Source organism: Pecten maximus, chromosome 4 (assembly GCF_902652985.1).
Source record: "Pecten maximus chromosome 4, xPecMax1.1, whole genome shotgun sequence".
NCBI lineage: Eukaryota > Metazoa > Mollusca > Bivalvia > Pectinida > Pectinidae > Pecten > Pecten maximus.
In genome coordinates, this window is record NC_047018.1 from 13301979 (window position 1) to 13319647 (window position 17669).

The window sequence follows — 17669 nt, forward strand, 5'->3', positions numbered from 1 at the left end:
ATAGGCGGAGTGATTTAGGCGATAAACTGTACACGTTTTACTACAATGGTGAATTACATTACTTCACGTATTCTTTGTCTGTGTTATATCAGCACCTTTTGTCGTTAAGCAGCACATTTCTCTGTACATGGCAAAGGTACGTCAAAGAAAACTATGCATGTAGCTTAATAAGATACAGAGAACACGAATGAACATGCTATTGCGATGAAATCATCCAAAGAAAAGACACACAAGTTTATACCACCTTAGATATAAATTAGATTTGACTAAATAATTAAAACACCATATCACCGAACATAGTATTCTATTCCATCCCACTACTTAGTCTACTCTACCAGTTTAAACAATCAACTTTTATTATGTGTCAAATGTGGTAACCACAGACGACCAGGGAAGCTGTGTTCTCGTACCCTACAGCGGTCCTAGACGTCACATGTTACACTCGCATGTAGGAATAGAATTGGTAAAAGGAATTGACAATGAAATGAATTACTCTTTATATTCCATTTGGAATTGTTTTCTTTGTTATCTATTGGATCTTTGAAATAAAAGTTTAGCACCGTACGCTTTCTGTGTGTAGCTGTGTATTTCTATAGTAGATTGTGTCACCAGTTACTGTGACAGGTGTTATCAATGAAACAATGGGTGTTAATTATGTGACATAATTCATTGTTTTAACAGTATCGACGAATAGACAATGTGTGATTTATGACATTATATTAATGTTTTTTACGAATACATGTATCCAAATGGCAAACGTAGTTTATTTCTGTTATCAATTAATACGTATTTTTTCGTTGAATAGTGTTGGAATTTGTACATCACCTACTGAAGCAGTAGATATTTATCTTCAGAAATGATTATGTAACTACAGAATTACATAAGTTGATTTGGTAAAATTGTGTGTCCGGCTGTCAGCAGTGTAATATATGTAATTAAACATCACAGTTACATCTCATGTAATTCCAGATTATATATAGCATGACTATTATATATATATATGATGTGTGCATAAACGTTTACGTGGAAGTGTGATACAATACAACGTACATTGGTACAGACCGCTGGTTTACTTCTCCAGTCAGTGTGTAATATGTGTAATCGGACAGTGTAGTTCTGGTATGAGACGTTTCTCACCTCTAAAAGTTCTTTATTGCCTTGTGTAAGTGAGAATTCAGTAACAGAACGGTCAATACACAACAGTGAGTGGATATTGTAGTTAAATCCCTAGCCCATTTCCCTATGTCATGACACCATACCGGTAACAATCCATGCAATTCGATTCATTTTACAGCTACGAAATCAACTGTTAAAAAATGTAAATCCTCCACGTGGATTTAGTGTTTAGTCCACTAAAACAGTGATGTCTGTTTACCCCTCATCAAACTACATTGCAACTTTTGAAGGTTCTACTCGACTTATACAATAATAAACTGTTAAGATAAGGTTATAAATACTGATTAGTAGACATTTTATCGTAGTGTTCAAATAACCAGATGAAGAAAATAAGACAAACTGTGACGATAGTGATACATGTTGTTTACAAACAAATAAGCATTGAAGTATAAACCTGTATTCCCTCGTGGAATATTGTTTTGTTTGTTATATTTAGATATCATATGTACCCTGATGTAATAATGATTTATCTGGTGGAATGATTTTTCTTTTTTTTTTATAATTACACATTTTGCTATCATATCATTTTGTACCTGTTGCGGGCAAATGTTGAATTTCACTTTTGTGAATAAACTTCAAGCGATTATTTGCGAAAATACGTTTTACGTTCTTTTTAACTGTTTTAAAAATGAATAAAGAAAAAAACGAAATATTCTTTTACATCGAACAACAAACACATTTTATTTCAAAGCTCACGTGTCTCTGCACTTTGTCAATCCCCTGTTAAGTACTGCTTTCGCCCCGCCTCCTTTAGAGAGAGAGAGAGAGAGAGAGAGAGAGAGAGAGAGAGAGATTAATGTAACTAAGTATACTCGCCTACAATTACTTATACATCACACAATCTATGACACTTCATTTTGCATAGAATTATACAGTGTATACCCTTGTATCACTGTAGAGAGGCAAGTCTTGGCATTGCCAACAAACCATATCATTATGAATTATAATGCATCATTATGTGTCATAACAGGAGAACTACACGTCCCGTTAGAAGTGTGTGGTGCCGTGGTGAAGCGAGAGTTGGACTACTGGCAGGTGAACCAGTACTGTATCAAATCGTGTTGCTGGCGACACTACCGTTCCTACATCGAGAACAAAGCCATCCTTGACTCCTTCAACCGTAGTCTGGAGAAAGAGCGAGTCCAAATCAACATCAATGAATACGAAGGATGGAGGCGGCTTCAGATGAAAGTTTGGCTTATTCTGGAACATCCACGGACGTCACGCATTGCCATGGTAAGTTGTTAATGGAAGCAAATATTCGAAACCATTTATTTAGGTGCTTCAAACATTTATTTTCAATTGCCATTAAATTATATTGATGGGTGTCACCAGGTTTTTTTTAATTTTGAGTGGTCATGTTGAGTATTGCCTAAGACTATAATATATATACAATGATGTATATTCACGGATTTTAATCATCTGCATCACGCAGATGTAGTGGAAGATAGTATTCGGTTAATGATTGTTATTTTCCTTTGTGTTTCAGGTATATGGCGTAGTGTCTCTATTGTTTGTCGTGGTCTCCATCCTTGGTTTTTGCCTGGAGTCACTTCCAATGTTAAAGAAGCCTTTAAAAAACACCACCTTTAACGGAAATGCTACCGGGGGATGTGAGGACTCTACTACGCAAGTTATGACTCAAAACGAGGCTCTCAATATCCTTGATATTATATGTACTGTCTATTTTACAATCGAACTAGCAATCAGATTCTGCTTTGCCCCAGAGAAAATGCAATTTGTTCGCTCTATGATGAATATCATCGACCTGTTAGCTTTAGTTCCGTTGTATATGCAACTTGTCTTTAATACAGACACTTTACAATCGTGTTATGTGAACGAACGACTCGTGATTGAAATCATGTTCTTATTAAGAATTGTAAGAATGTTTAGAATAATGCATCTCGTGAAACACTACCAAGCGCTGAAGATATTGGTGTATGCTCTCAAGGCCAGTGTCCAGGAGTTGCTCATGCTGGCTATATTCCTCCTCATCGGCATGCTTGTATTTGCATCCATGATTTACTATGCAGAGCGAAAGAACGCCGTTCAACCAAGCGATACTTTCAACACCATCCCAATGGGATTCTGGTGGGCACTCATTACCATGACTACGGTAGGATATGGTGATATGTTTCCAACCCAACCAATCGGGTATTGTGTAGGGGCCGCTTGCGCTATCAGTGGAGTATTGATGGAAGCACTTACCTTTCCTGTTATATCAAACAACTTCACACTCTTTTACACGCATGTGCGATCACGTGGGACAAAGGAGGAGGAGCGTGACAGATACAGAAATAGCATGAGCACGTGCGTCAATAACCCGTTTAGAGAGGATACAGCAACTGTGAATTCGGAGGAGGACGGATACGGGACCATCTCATTGTTGGAGGAAAAGAGGAAATCGTCTGAATCGGTTATAGACTCATATATGAACGGTCATGCAGCACTTAAGCACTTTCCTGGCAGAAAATCACAAAAATATAAGCACTTCAAAAAAATTCCCGAAGCTACGTCAATGAACGACATCATCATTCGTAATTCGGATTTTGACATCAGCGGACCAGACAGTGATAAAGCGAGGTCCGACGATGGGGTCGCTTATGCTGGAGAGACTTTATTGTAATACCAATACATGGTTACACCGTTTTGTTTTTGTTGTTTACCATCTACTGGCTTCACTATGATTCCCTCCAACTCTTTTAAGACCTCTACTAACTTGGTCTTACAGAAATCTCGCACTACAAATAACAGGAATACCAAAAAATGCATCCGTTCGTCCGTCCTTCCATTGTAATATCAATAATACCAACTATGGTTAGCAAAATGAATGGCGATATATGATAGGAGTATAAATGATTATTGGGTGACGGAATGATTTAAGATCCTTTTCTCGTATAAATAGAAAAGAAAAAACTGTCTAAAGTGCACAAAAAGTAGAATGACTAACACGAAACATCTACAACACATCACCCTATTAATTCATGATCTGTTAAGCATCTAAATCACCCCTGTCAATACCCTTCTAATGGTCTGGGATGGTATCTACATCACTCCTGTCAATACCCTTCTAATGGTCTGGGATGGTATCTACATCACTCCTGTCAATACCCTTCTAATGGTCTAGGATGGTTTCTAAATCACCCCTGTCAATACCCTTCTAATGGTCTGGGATGGTATCTACATCACCCCTGTCAATACCCTTCTAATGGTCTGGGATGGTATCTACATCACTCCTGTCAATACCCTTCTAATAATCTGGGATGGTATCTACATCACCCCTGTCAATACCCTTCTAATGGTCTGGGAATGTATCTACATCACTCCTGTCAATACCCTTCTAATGGTCTAGGATGGTATCTACATCACCCCTGTCAATACCCTTCTAATGGTCTGGGATGGTATCTACATCACACCTGTCAATACCCTTCTAATGGTCTGGGATGGTATCTACATCACCCCTGTCAATACCCTTCTAATGGTCTAGTATGGTATCTACATCACCCCTGTCAATACCCTTGTAATGGTCTAAGATGGTATCTACATCACCCCTGTCAATACCCTTCTAATGGTCTGGAATTTTTTCTACATCATCCCTGTCAATACTCTCCTAATGGTCTGGGATGGTATCTACATCACCCCTGTCAATACCCTTCTAATGGTCTGGGATGATATCTACATCACCCCTGTCAATACCCTTCTAATGTTCTGGGATGGTATCTACATCTTTTCTGTCAATACCCTTCTAATGGTCTGGGATGGTATCTACATCACCCCTGTCAATACCCTTCTAATGGTCTGGGATGGTATCTACATCTTTTCTGTCAATACCCTTCTAATGGTCTGGGATGGTATCTACATCACCGCTGTCAATACCCTTCTAATGATCTGGGATGGTATCTACATTACCCCTGTCAATACCCTTCTAATGGTCTGGAATTTTTTCTACATCACCCCTGTCAATACCCTTCTAATGGTCTGGGAATGTATCTACATCACCCCTGTCAATACCCTTCTAATGGTCTGGGATGGTATCTACATCTTTTCTGTCAATACCCTTCTAATGGTCTGGGATGGTATCTACATCACCCCTGTCAATACCCTTCTAATGGTCTGGGATGGTATCTACATCACTTCTGTCAATACCCTTCTAATGGTCTGGAATGATATCTACATCACCTCTGTCAATACCCTTCTAATGGTCTGGGATGGTATCTACATCACTTCTGTCAATACCCTTCTAATGGTCTGGGATGGTATCTACATCACTTCTGTCAATACCCTTCTAATGGTCTGGGATGGTATCTACATCACCCCTGTCAATACCCTTCTAATGGTCTAGGATGGTATCTACATCACCCCTGTCAATACCCTTCTAATGGTCTGGGATGGTATCTACGTCAGCCGTGTCAATATCCTTCTAATGGTCTGGGATGGTTTCTACGTCACCCCTGTCAATACCCCTCTAATGGTCTGGAATGTTATCTACATTTCCCCTGTCAATACCCTTCTAATGGTCTGGAATGTTATCTACATCACCCTGTCAATACCCTTCTAATGGTCTGGGATGGTATCTACGTCACCCGTGTCAATATCCTTCTAATGGTCTGGGATGGTTTCTACGTCACCCCTGTCAATACCCTTCTAATGGTCTGGAATGCTATCTACAATTCCCCTGTCAATACCCTTCTAATGGTCTGGGATGGTATCTACGTCACCCGTGTCAATATCTTTCTAATGGTCTGGGATGGTTTCTACGTCACCCCTGTCAATACCCTTCTAATGGTCTGGGATGATATCTATATTTCCCCTGTCAATACCCTTCTAATGGTCTAGGATGGTATCTACATCACCCCTGTCAATACCCTTCTAATGGTCTGGGATGGTATCTACGTCACCCCTGTCAATACCCTTCTTATGGTCTGGGATGGTTTCTACATCACCCCTGTCAATACCCTTCTAATGGTCTGGAATGATATCTACATCACCCCTGTCAATACCCTTCTAATGGTCTGGGATGGTTTCTACGTCACCCCTGTCAATACCCTTCTAATGGTCTGGAATGATATCTACATCACCCCTGTCAATACCCTTCTAATGATCTGGGATGGTATCTACATCACCCCTGTCAATACCCTTCTAATGGTCTGGGATGGTATCTACATCACCGCTGTCAATACCCTTCTAATGGTCTGGGATGATATCTACATCACCCCTGTCAATACCCTTCTAATAATGGTCTGGAATGATATCTAAATCACTCCTATTAATACCCTTCTAATGATCTGGAATGGTTTCTACATCACCCCTGTCAATACCCCCTTCTAATGGTCTGGGATGGTATATACATCACCTCTGTCAATACCCTTCTAATGGTCTGGGATGATATCTACATCACCCCTGTGAATACCCTTCTAATGGTCTGGGATGATATCTACATCACCCCTGTCAATACCCTTCTAATGGTCTGGGATGGTATCTACATCACCCCTGTCAATACCCTTCTAATGGTCTGGAATGATATCTACATCACCCCTGTCAATACCCTTCTAATGGTCTGGGATGGTTTCTACATCACCCCTGTCAATACCCTTCTAATGGTCTGGAATGATATCTACATCACCCCTGTCAATACCCTTCTAATGGTCTGGAATGATATCTACATCACCCCTGTCAATACCCTTCTAATGGTCTGGGATGGTAAAAATGTCCATTATATCGCAATGTTATCAAATGCATACATAAAAGCCTGCTCGCTCAATGTGTCTTTAAACGGCTTGTACATAACTAATGGCGGCTAAACCTCAATGTACTGATGTACTGGTTACCTGTTCTGATGTACTGGTTACGTGTTCTGATGTACTGAAATGTAAGTTTACATCCAATGGCATGTGTTATCCCCGTAATATATCGATTTTATTGTAAATAGAACATTGTCCAATTTCACGTGCGGCCTATGCATTTTGAACGTGCTCTAAAGCAAAGTCAGGTAGACGATCGGGGGAGGAATGTCACTCCCGCCACGGTGATAGCTTTGTGTTGATTCGGAGGACCTGAACTTTACGTTGGAATTGAGTACATCGTTGCTTGGATTGATTCCTTCTATCTAGATGTGTGTATTTTAGGATGTTTGCGTCTTACTAATTGTTGAAATGGTTTATCGTGACCCGGATGTAGTTATACCTGGGAAAAACGGTACTTTCTGTACAATGACTGCATCAACAGTGTTACATTATCTATTGTTTTCGTTTGAAATCCATTCAAATAAACTGTTTTCAGCGATTTCAAACTTACCCTTATACTTAAATAACAATCGAATTTTTCAATACAATCATGTACGTGTGTCGTGTTTGTTCATATAACGGGTTAATAGATAATGTCATGTTCGTGTCGTGTACCGCTTTTGTAAATGTGGTCGTATACCGCGTTTATAACTGTGGTCATGTACCACGTAATTAAATGCGGCCGTGTACCACGTTTGTAAATGCGACCGTGTACCACGTTTGTGAATGCGGTCACGTACGACGTTTGTAAATGCAGTTATGTACCACGTGTGAATGCGTTCGTTTTTAATGTGACCGTGTATCCGATTGTCACGTGTAAATCAGAATAGTGCTTACGCTGCTTCCTGTTTAAACATTGTTCACACACAAATGTAGGATCATCTTTATAACGTGTGTTGTGATGATTGTAGCCTGATTCACACACCATCTATACCCATCTTGGTACTGTACACGTTTACTATGGTATGGTTGATGTCGTCTATATTATACACTCTGTATCCGGTTTGATACTGTACACGTTTTTAATATGATAATGAGGAGTATCGCGTACCTTATTAATTTTCTAAATACAGCTTTGGTCGCCGACAGAACACCTATTATAGTGACAAACCTAGAAATAGGCGGAGTGATTTAGGCGATAAACTGTACACGTTTTACTACAATGGTGAATTACATTACTTCACGTTTTCTTTGTCTGCGTTATATTAGCACATTTTGTCGTTAAACTGCACATTTCTCTGTACATGGAAAAGGTACGTCAAAGAAATCAAACCATACATGTAGCTAATTAGATATCAGAGAGCATGAATGAAGATGCTATTGCGATGCTATCATCCAAAGAAAAGACACACAAGTTTATACCACCTTAGATATAAATTTGATTTTAATAAATAATTAAAACACCATATCACCGAACATAGTATTCTATTCCATCCCAATACTTAGTCTACTCTACCAGTATAGACAATCAACTTTAATGATGTGTCAAATATAGTAACCAAGGACGACCAGGACCGGCTGTGTTCCCGTACCCTACAGCGGTCCTAGAAGTCACATGTTATACTCGCATGTAGGAATAGAATTGGTAAAAGGAATAGAACTCCATTTCACAATGAAATGAATTACTCTTTATATTCCATTTGGAATTGTTTTCTTTGTTATCTATTGGATCTTTGAAATAAAAGTTTAGCACCGTACGCTTTCTGTGTGTAGCTGTGTATTTCTATAGTAGATTGTGTCACCAGTTACTGTGACAGGTGTTATCAATGAAACAATGGGTGTTAATTATGTGACATAATTCATTGTTTTAACAGTATCGACGAATAGACAATGTGTGATTTATGACATTATATTAATGTTTTTACGAATACATGTATCCAAATGGCAAACGTAGTTTATTTCTGTTATCAATTAATACGTATTTTTTCGTTGAATAGTGTTGGAATTTGTACATCACCTACTGAAGCAGTAGATATTTATCTTCAGAAATGATTATGTAACTACAGAATTACATAAGTTGATTTGGTAAAATTGTGTGTCCGGCTGTCAGCAGTGTAATATATGTAATTAAACATCACAGTTACATCTCATGTAATTCCAGATTATATATAGTATGACTATTATATATATATATGATGTGTGCATAAACGTTTACGTGGAAGTGTGATACAATACAACGCACATCAGTACAAATCGCTGGTTTACTTCTCCAGTCAGTGTGTAATATGTGTAATAGGACAGTGTAGTTCTGGTATGAGACGTTTCTCAACTCTACAAGTTCTTTATTACCTTGAGCCGGCTAAACCATTCGTGTAAGGGTAGATAATTCAGTAACACAGAGCCAACACACAACAGTGAGTGGATATTGTAGTTATATCCCTATAGCCCTATTTCATGACACCATACCGGTAACAACCAATACAATTCGATTCATTTATACAGCTACTAAATCAACTATTAAAAAATACAAATCCTCCACGTGGATTAAGTGTTTAGCCTACACAAACAGTGATATCTGTTTACCTGTTATCAAATTACATTGCAACTTTTGAAGGTTCTACTCGACTTATACGATTACAAACTGTTAAGATAAGGTTATAGATACTGATTAGTAGACATTTTATCGTAGCGTTCAAATAACCAGATAATGAACCAAAGAGAAGAAAATAAGACAAACTGTGACGATAGTGATACATGTTGTTTACAAAACAAATAAGCATTGAAATATAAACCTGTGTTCCCTAGTGGAATACTGATTTGTTTGTTATATTTAGATATCATATGTACCCTGATGTAAAAATGATTTATCTGGTGGAATGATTTTTCTTTTCTTTTTTTATGATTACACATTTTGCTATCATATCATTTTGTACCTGTTGCGGACAAATGTTGAATTTCACTTTTGTGAATAAACTTCAAGCGATTATTTGCGAAAATACGTTTTACGTTGTTTTTAACTTGTTTTAAAAATGAATAAAGATAAAAACGAAAAAAGTTATTCTTTTAAATCGAATAACAAACAAATCTTATTTCAAAGGTCACGCGTCTCTATACTTTTGTCAATCCCCTGTTTTCTTTTCCGGCATTTCGTTTGTTTCTCATTCCGGACGTTTCCCTATTACCACCCAGTCACTCCTTCGCCCCGCCTCCTTTAGAGTGCGAGAGAGAGACAGCGACATTTTAAGTACTCCTTTCGCCCCGCCTCCTTTAGAGAGAGAGAGAGAGAGAGAGAGAGAGAGAGAGAGAGAGAGAGAGAGAGAGAGAGAGAGAGATTGATTCATGTACATGTAACTAAGTATACTCGCCTACAATTACTTATACATCACCCAACATATTTCGCACCACAAACCGTAAAATGTTCTGAAATATCCGCGAACAGTTTTTTTATGAGTCAAATAAGACAATCTATGACACTTCATTTTGCATAGAGTTATACAGTGTATACCCTCGTATCACTGTAGAGAGACAATTCTTGGCATTGCCAACAAACCTTAGGAAACACTGTTCGCAGCATTATGAATTATAATGCATCATTATGTGTCATTACAGGAGAATTACACGTCCCGTTAGAAGTATGTGGTGCCGTGGTGAAGCGAGAGTTGGACTACTGGCACGTCAACCAGTACTGTATCAAATCGTGTTGCTGGCGACACTACCGTTCCTACATCGAAAACAAAGCCATCCTCGACTCCTTCAACCGTAGTCTGGAGAAAGAGCGAGTCAATATCAACATCAATGAATACGAAGGATGGAGGCGGTTTCAGATGAAAGTTTGGCTGATTCTGGAACATCCACGGACGTCACGCACTGCCATGGTAAGTTTTTCATGGAAGCAAATATTCAAAACCATTTAGATGCTTCGGAAATTTATTTTCAATTGCCATTTTATTATATTGATGGGTGTCAACAGGTTTCTTTTAATTTTGAGTGGTCATGTTGAGTATTGCCTAAGACTGTAATATATATATATATATATATTCACGGATTTTAATCATCTGCATCACGCAGATTTAGTAGAAGATAGTATTCGGTTAATGATTGTTATTTTGTGTTTCAGGTATATGGCGTAGTGTCTCTATTGTTTGTCGTGGTCTCCATCCTTGGTTTTTGCCTGGAGTCACTTCCAATGTTAAAGAAGCCTTTAAAAAACATCACCTTTAACGGAAATGCTACAGGGGGATGTGAGGGGTCTGCTACGCAAGTTATGACTCAAAACGAGGCTCTCAATATCCTTGATATTATCTGTACTGTTTATTTTACAATCGAACTAGCAATCAGATTCTGCTTTGCCCCAGAGAAAATGAAATTTGTTCGTTCTATGATGAATATCATCGACCTGTTAGCTTTAGTTCCGTTGTATATGCAACTTGTCTTCAATACAGACACTTTACAATCGTGTTATGTGAACGAAAGACTCGTGATTGAAATCATGTTCTTGTTAAGAATTGTAAGAATGTTTAGAATAATGCATCTTGTGAAACACTACCAAGCGCTGAAGATATTGGTGTATGCTCTCAAGGCCAGTGTCCAGGAGTTGCTCATGCTGGCTATATTCCTCCTCATCGGCATGCTTGTATTTGCATCCATGATTTATTATGCAGAACGAAAGGACGCCGTTCAACCAAGCGATACTTTCAACACCATCCCAATGGGATTCTGGTGGGCACTCATTACCATGACTACGGTAGGATATGGTGATGTGTTCCCAACCCGACCAATCGGGTATTGTGTAGGGGCCGCTTGTGCTGTCAGTGGAGTATTGATGATAGCACTTACCATTCCTGTTATATCAAACAACTTCACACTCTTTTACACGCATGTGCGATCACGTGGGACAAAGGAGGAGGAGCGTGACAGATATAGAAATAGCATGAGCACGTGCGTCAATAACCCGTTTAGAGAGGATACAGCAACTGTGAATTCGGAGGAGGACGGATACGGGACCATCTCATTGTTGGAGGAAAAGAGGAAATCGTCTGAATCGGTTATAGACACATATATGAACGGTCATGCAGCACTTAAGCACTTTCCTGGCAGAAAATCACCCAAATACAAGCACTTCAAAAAAATTCCCGAAGCTACGTCATTGAACGATATGATCATTCGTAATTCGGATTTTGACATCAGCGGACCAGAGAGTGATAAAGCTAGGTCCGACGATGGGGTCGCTTACGCTGGAGAGACTTTATTGTGATGGGGTCGCTTAGCTGGAGAGACTTTATTGTAATACCGATACATGGTTACACCGTTTTGTTTTTGTTCTCCAACTTTACCATCTACTGGCTTCACTATGATTCCCTCCAACTCGTACTTATAAGACCTCTGCTAACTTGGCCTTACAGAAATATCGCACTACAAATAACAGGAATACCAAAAAATGCATCCGTTCGTCCGTCCTTCCATTGTAATATCAGTAATACCATCTATGGTTAGCAAAATGTATGGCGATATATGATAGGAGTATAAATGATTATTGGGTGACGGAATGATTTAAGATCCTTTTCTTGTATCAATAGAAAACAACAAACTGTCTAAAGTGCACAAAAAGTAGAATTACTAACACGAAACATCTACAACACATCACCCTACTAATTCATGATCTGCATGGTATCTATATCACCCCTGTTTTCACTCTTCTAATGGTCTGGGATGGTATCTACATCACCCCTGTCAATACCCTTCTAATGGTCTGGGATGATATCTACATCACCCCTTTCAATACCCTTCTTATGGTCTGGAATGGTCTCTAAATCGCCCCTGTCAATACCCTTCTAATGGTCTGGGATGATATCTACATCAACCCTGTCAATACCTTCTTATGGTCTGGAATGGTCTCTAAATCGCCCCTGTCAATACCCTTCTAATGGTCTGGGATGATATCTACATCACCCCTGTCAATACCCTTCTAATGGTCTGGGATGGTATCTACATCACCCCTGTCAATACCCTTCTAATGGTCTGGGTTGATATCTACATCACCCCTGTCAATACCCTTCTAATGGTCTGGGTTGATATCTACATCACCCCAGTCAATACCTTTCTAATGGTCTGGGATGGTTTCTACATCACCCCTGTCAATACCATTCTAATGGTCTGGAATGATATCTACATCACCCCTGTCAATACCCTTCAAATGGTCTGGGTTGGTATCTACATCACCCCTGTCAATACCCTTCTAATGGTCTTGGTTGGTATCTACATCACCCCTGTCAATACCCCTCTAATGGTCTGGAATGTTATCTACATTTCCCCTGTCAATACCCTTCTAATGGTCTGGAATGTTATCTACATCACCGCTGTCAATACCCTTCTAATGGTCTGGGATGGTATCTACGTCACCCGTGTCAATACCCTTCTAATGGTCTGGAATGATATCTAAATCACTCCTGTTAATACCCTTCTAATGGTCTGGAATGATATCTACATCACCTCTGTCAATACCCTTCTAATGGTCGGGGATGGTATCTACATCACTCCTGTCAATACCCTTCTTATGGTCTGGAATGATATCTAAATCACTCCTGTTAATACCCTTCTAATGGTCTGGAATGATATCTACATCACCTCTGTCAATACCCTTCTAATGGTCTGGGTTGGTATCTACATCACCCCTGTCAATACCCTTCTAATGGTCTGGAATGATATCTACATCACTCCTGTCAATACCCTTCTTATGGTCTGGGATGGTTTCTACATTACCCCTGTCAATACCCTTCTAATGGTCTGGGTTGGTATCTACATCACCCCTGTCAATACCCTTCTAATGGTCTGGGTTGGTATCTACATCAGCCCTGTCAATACCCTTCTAATGGTCTGGCTTGGTATCTACATCACCCCTGTCAATACCCTTCTAATGGTCGGGGATGTTATCTACATCACCCCTGTCAATACCCTTCTAATGGTCTGGGTTGGTATCTACATCGCCCCTGTCAATACCCTTCTAATGGTCTGGGTTGGTATCTACATCGCCCCTGTCAATACCCATCTAATGGTCTGGGTTGGTATCTACATCACCCCTGTCAATACCCTTCTAATGGTCTGGGTTGGTATCTACATCACCCCTGTCAATACCCTTCTTCTAATGGTCTGGAATGGTATCTACATCACCCCTGTCAATACCCTTCTAATGGTCTGGGTTGGTATCTACATCACCCCTGTCAATACCCTTCTAATGGTCTGGGATGGTATCTACATCACCACTGTCAATACCCTTCTAATGGTCTGGGTTGGTATCTACATCACCCCTGTCAATACCCTTCTAATGGTCTGGGTTGGTATCTACATCACCACTGTCAATACCCTTCTAATGGTCTGGGTTGGTATCTACATCACCCCTGTCAATACCCTTCTAATGGTCTGGGTTGGTATCTACATCACCCCTGTCAATACCCTTCTAATGATCTGGGATGATATCTACATCACAGCTGTCAATACCCTTCTAATGGTCTGGGATGGTATCTACATCACCCCTGTCAATACCCTTCTGATGATCTGGGATGGTATCTACATAACCCCTGTCAATACCCTTCTAATGGTCTGGGATGATATCTACATCACCCCTTTCAATACCCTTCTTATGGTCTGGATTGGTCTCTAAATCGCCCCTGTCAATACCCTTCTAATGGTCTGGGATGATATCTACATCAACCCTGTCAATACCCTTCTTAAGGTCTGGAATGGTCTCTAAATCGCCCCTGTCAATACCCTTCTAATGGTCTGGGTTGATATCTACATCACCCCTGTCAATACCCTTCTAATGGTCTGGGATGGTATCTACATCACCCCTGTCAATACCCTTCTGATGATCTGGGATGGTATCTACATAACCCCTGTCAATACCCTTCTAATGGTCTGGGATGATATCTACATCACCCCTTTCAATACCCTTCTTATGGTCTGGATTGGTCTCTAAATCGCCCCTGTCAATACCCTTCTAATGGTCTGGGATGATATCTACATCAACCCTGTCAATACCCTTCTTAAGGTCTGGAATGGTCTCTAAATCGCCCCTGTCAATACCCTTCTAATGGTCTGGGTTGATATCTACATCACCCCTGTCAATACCCTTCTAATGGTCTGGGTTGATATCTACATCACCCCAGTCAATACCCTTCTAATGGTCTGGGATGGTTTCTACATCACCCCTGTTAATACCATTCTAATGGTCTGGAATGATATCTACATCACCCCTGTCAATACCCTTCAAATGGTCTGGGTTGGTATCTACATCACCCCTGTCAATACCCTTCTAATGGTCTGGGTTGATATCTACATCACCCCTGTCAATACCCTTCTAATGGTCTGGGTTGATATCTACATCACCCCAGTCAATACCCTTCTAATGGTCTGGGATGTTATCTACATCACCCCTGTCAATACCCTTCTAATGGTCTGGGTTATTATCTACATCGCCCCTGTCAATACCCTTCTGATGATCTGGGATGGTATCTACATCACCCCTGTCAATACCCTTCTAATGGTCTGGGTTATTATCTACATCGCCCCTGTCAATACCCTTCTAATGGTCTGGGATGGTATCTACATCACCCCTGTCAATACCCTTCTGATGATCTGGGATGGTATCTACATAACCCCTGTCAATACCCTTCTAATGGTCTGGGATGATATCTACATCACCCCTGTCAATACCCTTCTAATGATCTGGGTTGGTATCTACATCGCCCCTGTCAATACCCTTCTAATTGTCGGGGATGGTTTCTACATCACCTCTGTCAATACCCTTCTAATGGTCTGGGATGATATCTACATCACCCCTGTCAATACCCTTCTAATGGTCTGGAATGATATCTAAATCACTCCTCTTAATACCCTTCTAATGATCTGGAATGGTATCTACATCACCCCTGTCAATACCCTTCTAATGGTCTGTGATGGTATCTACATCACCCCTGTCAATACCCTTCTAATGGTCTGGAATGATATCTAAATCGCTCCTGTCAATACCCTTCTAATGGTCTGGAATGATATCTAAATCGCTCCTGTTAATATCCTTCTAATGGTCTGGGTTGGTATCTACATCACCCCTGTCAATACCCTTCTAATGATCTGGGATGATATCTACATCACCCCTGTCAATACCCTTCTAATGGTCTGTGATGGTATCTACATCACCCCTGTCAATACCCTTCTAATGGTCTGGGATGATATCTACATCACACCTGTCAATACTCTTCTAATGGTCTGGGATGGTATCTACATCACCCCTGTCAATACCCTTCTGATGATCTGGGATGGTATCTACATAACCCCTGCCAATACCCTTCTAATGGTCTGGGATGGTATCTACATCACCCCTGTCAATACCCTTCTAATGGTCTGGGATGATATCTACATCACCCCTGTCAATACCCTTCTAATGGTCTGTAATGGTTTCTACATCACCCCTGTCAATACCCCTCTAATGGTCTGGGATGATATCTACATCACCCCTGTCAATACCCTTCTAATGGTCTGGGTTGGTATCTACATCACCCGTGTCAATACCCTTCTTATGGTCTGGGATGGTTTCTACATAACCCCTTTCAATACCCTTCTAATGGTCTGGGATGGTTTCTACATCACCCCTGTCAATACCCTTCTAATGGTCTGGGATGATATCTACATCACCCCTGTCAATACCCTTCTAATGGTCTGGGTTGGTATCTACATCACCCCTGTCAATACCCTTCTAATGGTCTGGAATGGTTTCTACATCACCCCTGTCAATACCCTTCTAATGGTCTGGAATAGTATCTAAGTCGCCCCTGTCAATACCCTTCTAATGGTCGGTGATGATATCTACATCACCCCTGTCAATACCCCTCTAATAATGGTCTGGGGTAGTACATCTACATCACACCTATTATCACCTGCTAATAATGGTCCTGTGATATCTATATCATCCCTACCATCCTCCTCCTATATTGTACTGTAATAATGGTCTGGAATGGTTTCTACAATACCCCTGTCAATACCCTTCCAATGGTCTGTGATGGTATCTACATCACCCCTGTCAATACCCTTCTAATGGTCTGGGATGATATCTACATCACCCCTGTCAATACCCTTCTAATGGTCTGGGTTGGTATCTACATCACCCCTGTCAATACCCTTCTAATGGTCTGTGATGGTATCTACATAACCCCTGTCAATACCCTTCTAATGGTCTGGGATGATATCTACATCACCCCTGTCAATACCCTTCTAATGGCCTGGGTTGGTATCTACATCACCCCTGTCAATACCCTTCTAATGGTCTGGGATGATATCTACATCACCCCTGTCAATACCCTTCTAATGGTCTGGAATAGTATCTAAGTCGCCCCTGTCAATACCCTTCTAATGGTCGGGGATGATATCTACATCACCCCTGTCAATACCCCTCTAATAATGGTCTGGGGTAGTACATCTACATCACACCTATTATCACCTTCTAATAATGGTCCTGTGATATCTATATCATCCCTACCATCCTCCTCCTATATTGTACTGTAATAATGGTCTGGAATGGTTTCTACAATACCCCTGTCACCACTCTTCTTACAATTGTCTCGGGATGGTATCTACCATAGTCCTGTCATAAGTATTCTGATAATGGTCCCGGGGTGGTATTTACGTCACCCCTACCATCACAAGTCTAATAATGGTCCCGGGATGGTATCTACGCCACCCCTACCATCACAAGTCTAATAACGGTCCCAGGATGGTATC

General features: G+C 40.3%; 2 protein-coding genes across 2 annotated transcripts; both read left to right on the top strand.

Moving 5' to 3' along the window:
• Positions 1-2112: 2112 nt before the first annotated feature.
• Positions 2113-9878, top strand: LOC117326393 (potassium voltage-gated channel subfamily C member 3-like). Its single transcript, XM_033883139.1, has 2 exons — positions 2113-2412; positions 2666-9878. Exons 1-2 carry the CDS (start codon positions 2113-2115, stop codon positions 3800-3802), a joined length of 1437 nt encoding a protein of 478 aa, XP_033739030.1. The 3' UTR covers positions 3803-9878.
• On the top strand, positions 7329-13552 carry LOC117326394 (potassium voltage-gated channel subfamily C member 3-like). The gene is made up of 3 exons (XM_033883140.1): positions 7329-7371; positions 10509-10774; positions 11017-13552. The coding sequence occupies exons 1-3, from the start codon at positions 7329-7331 to the stop codon at positions 12151-12153; spliced, it is 1446 nt and encodes a 481-aa protein (XP_033739031.1). The 3' UTR covers positions 12154-13552.
• Positions 13553-17669: the final 4117 nt, after the last annotated feature.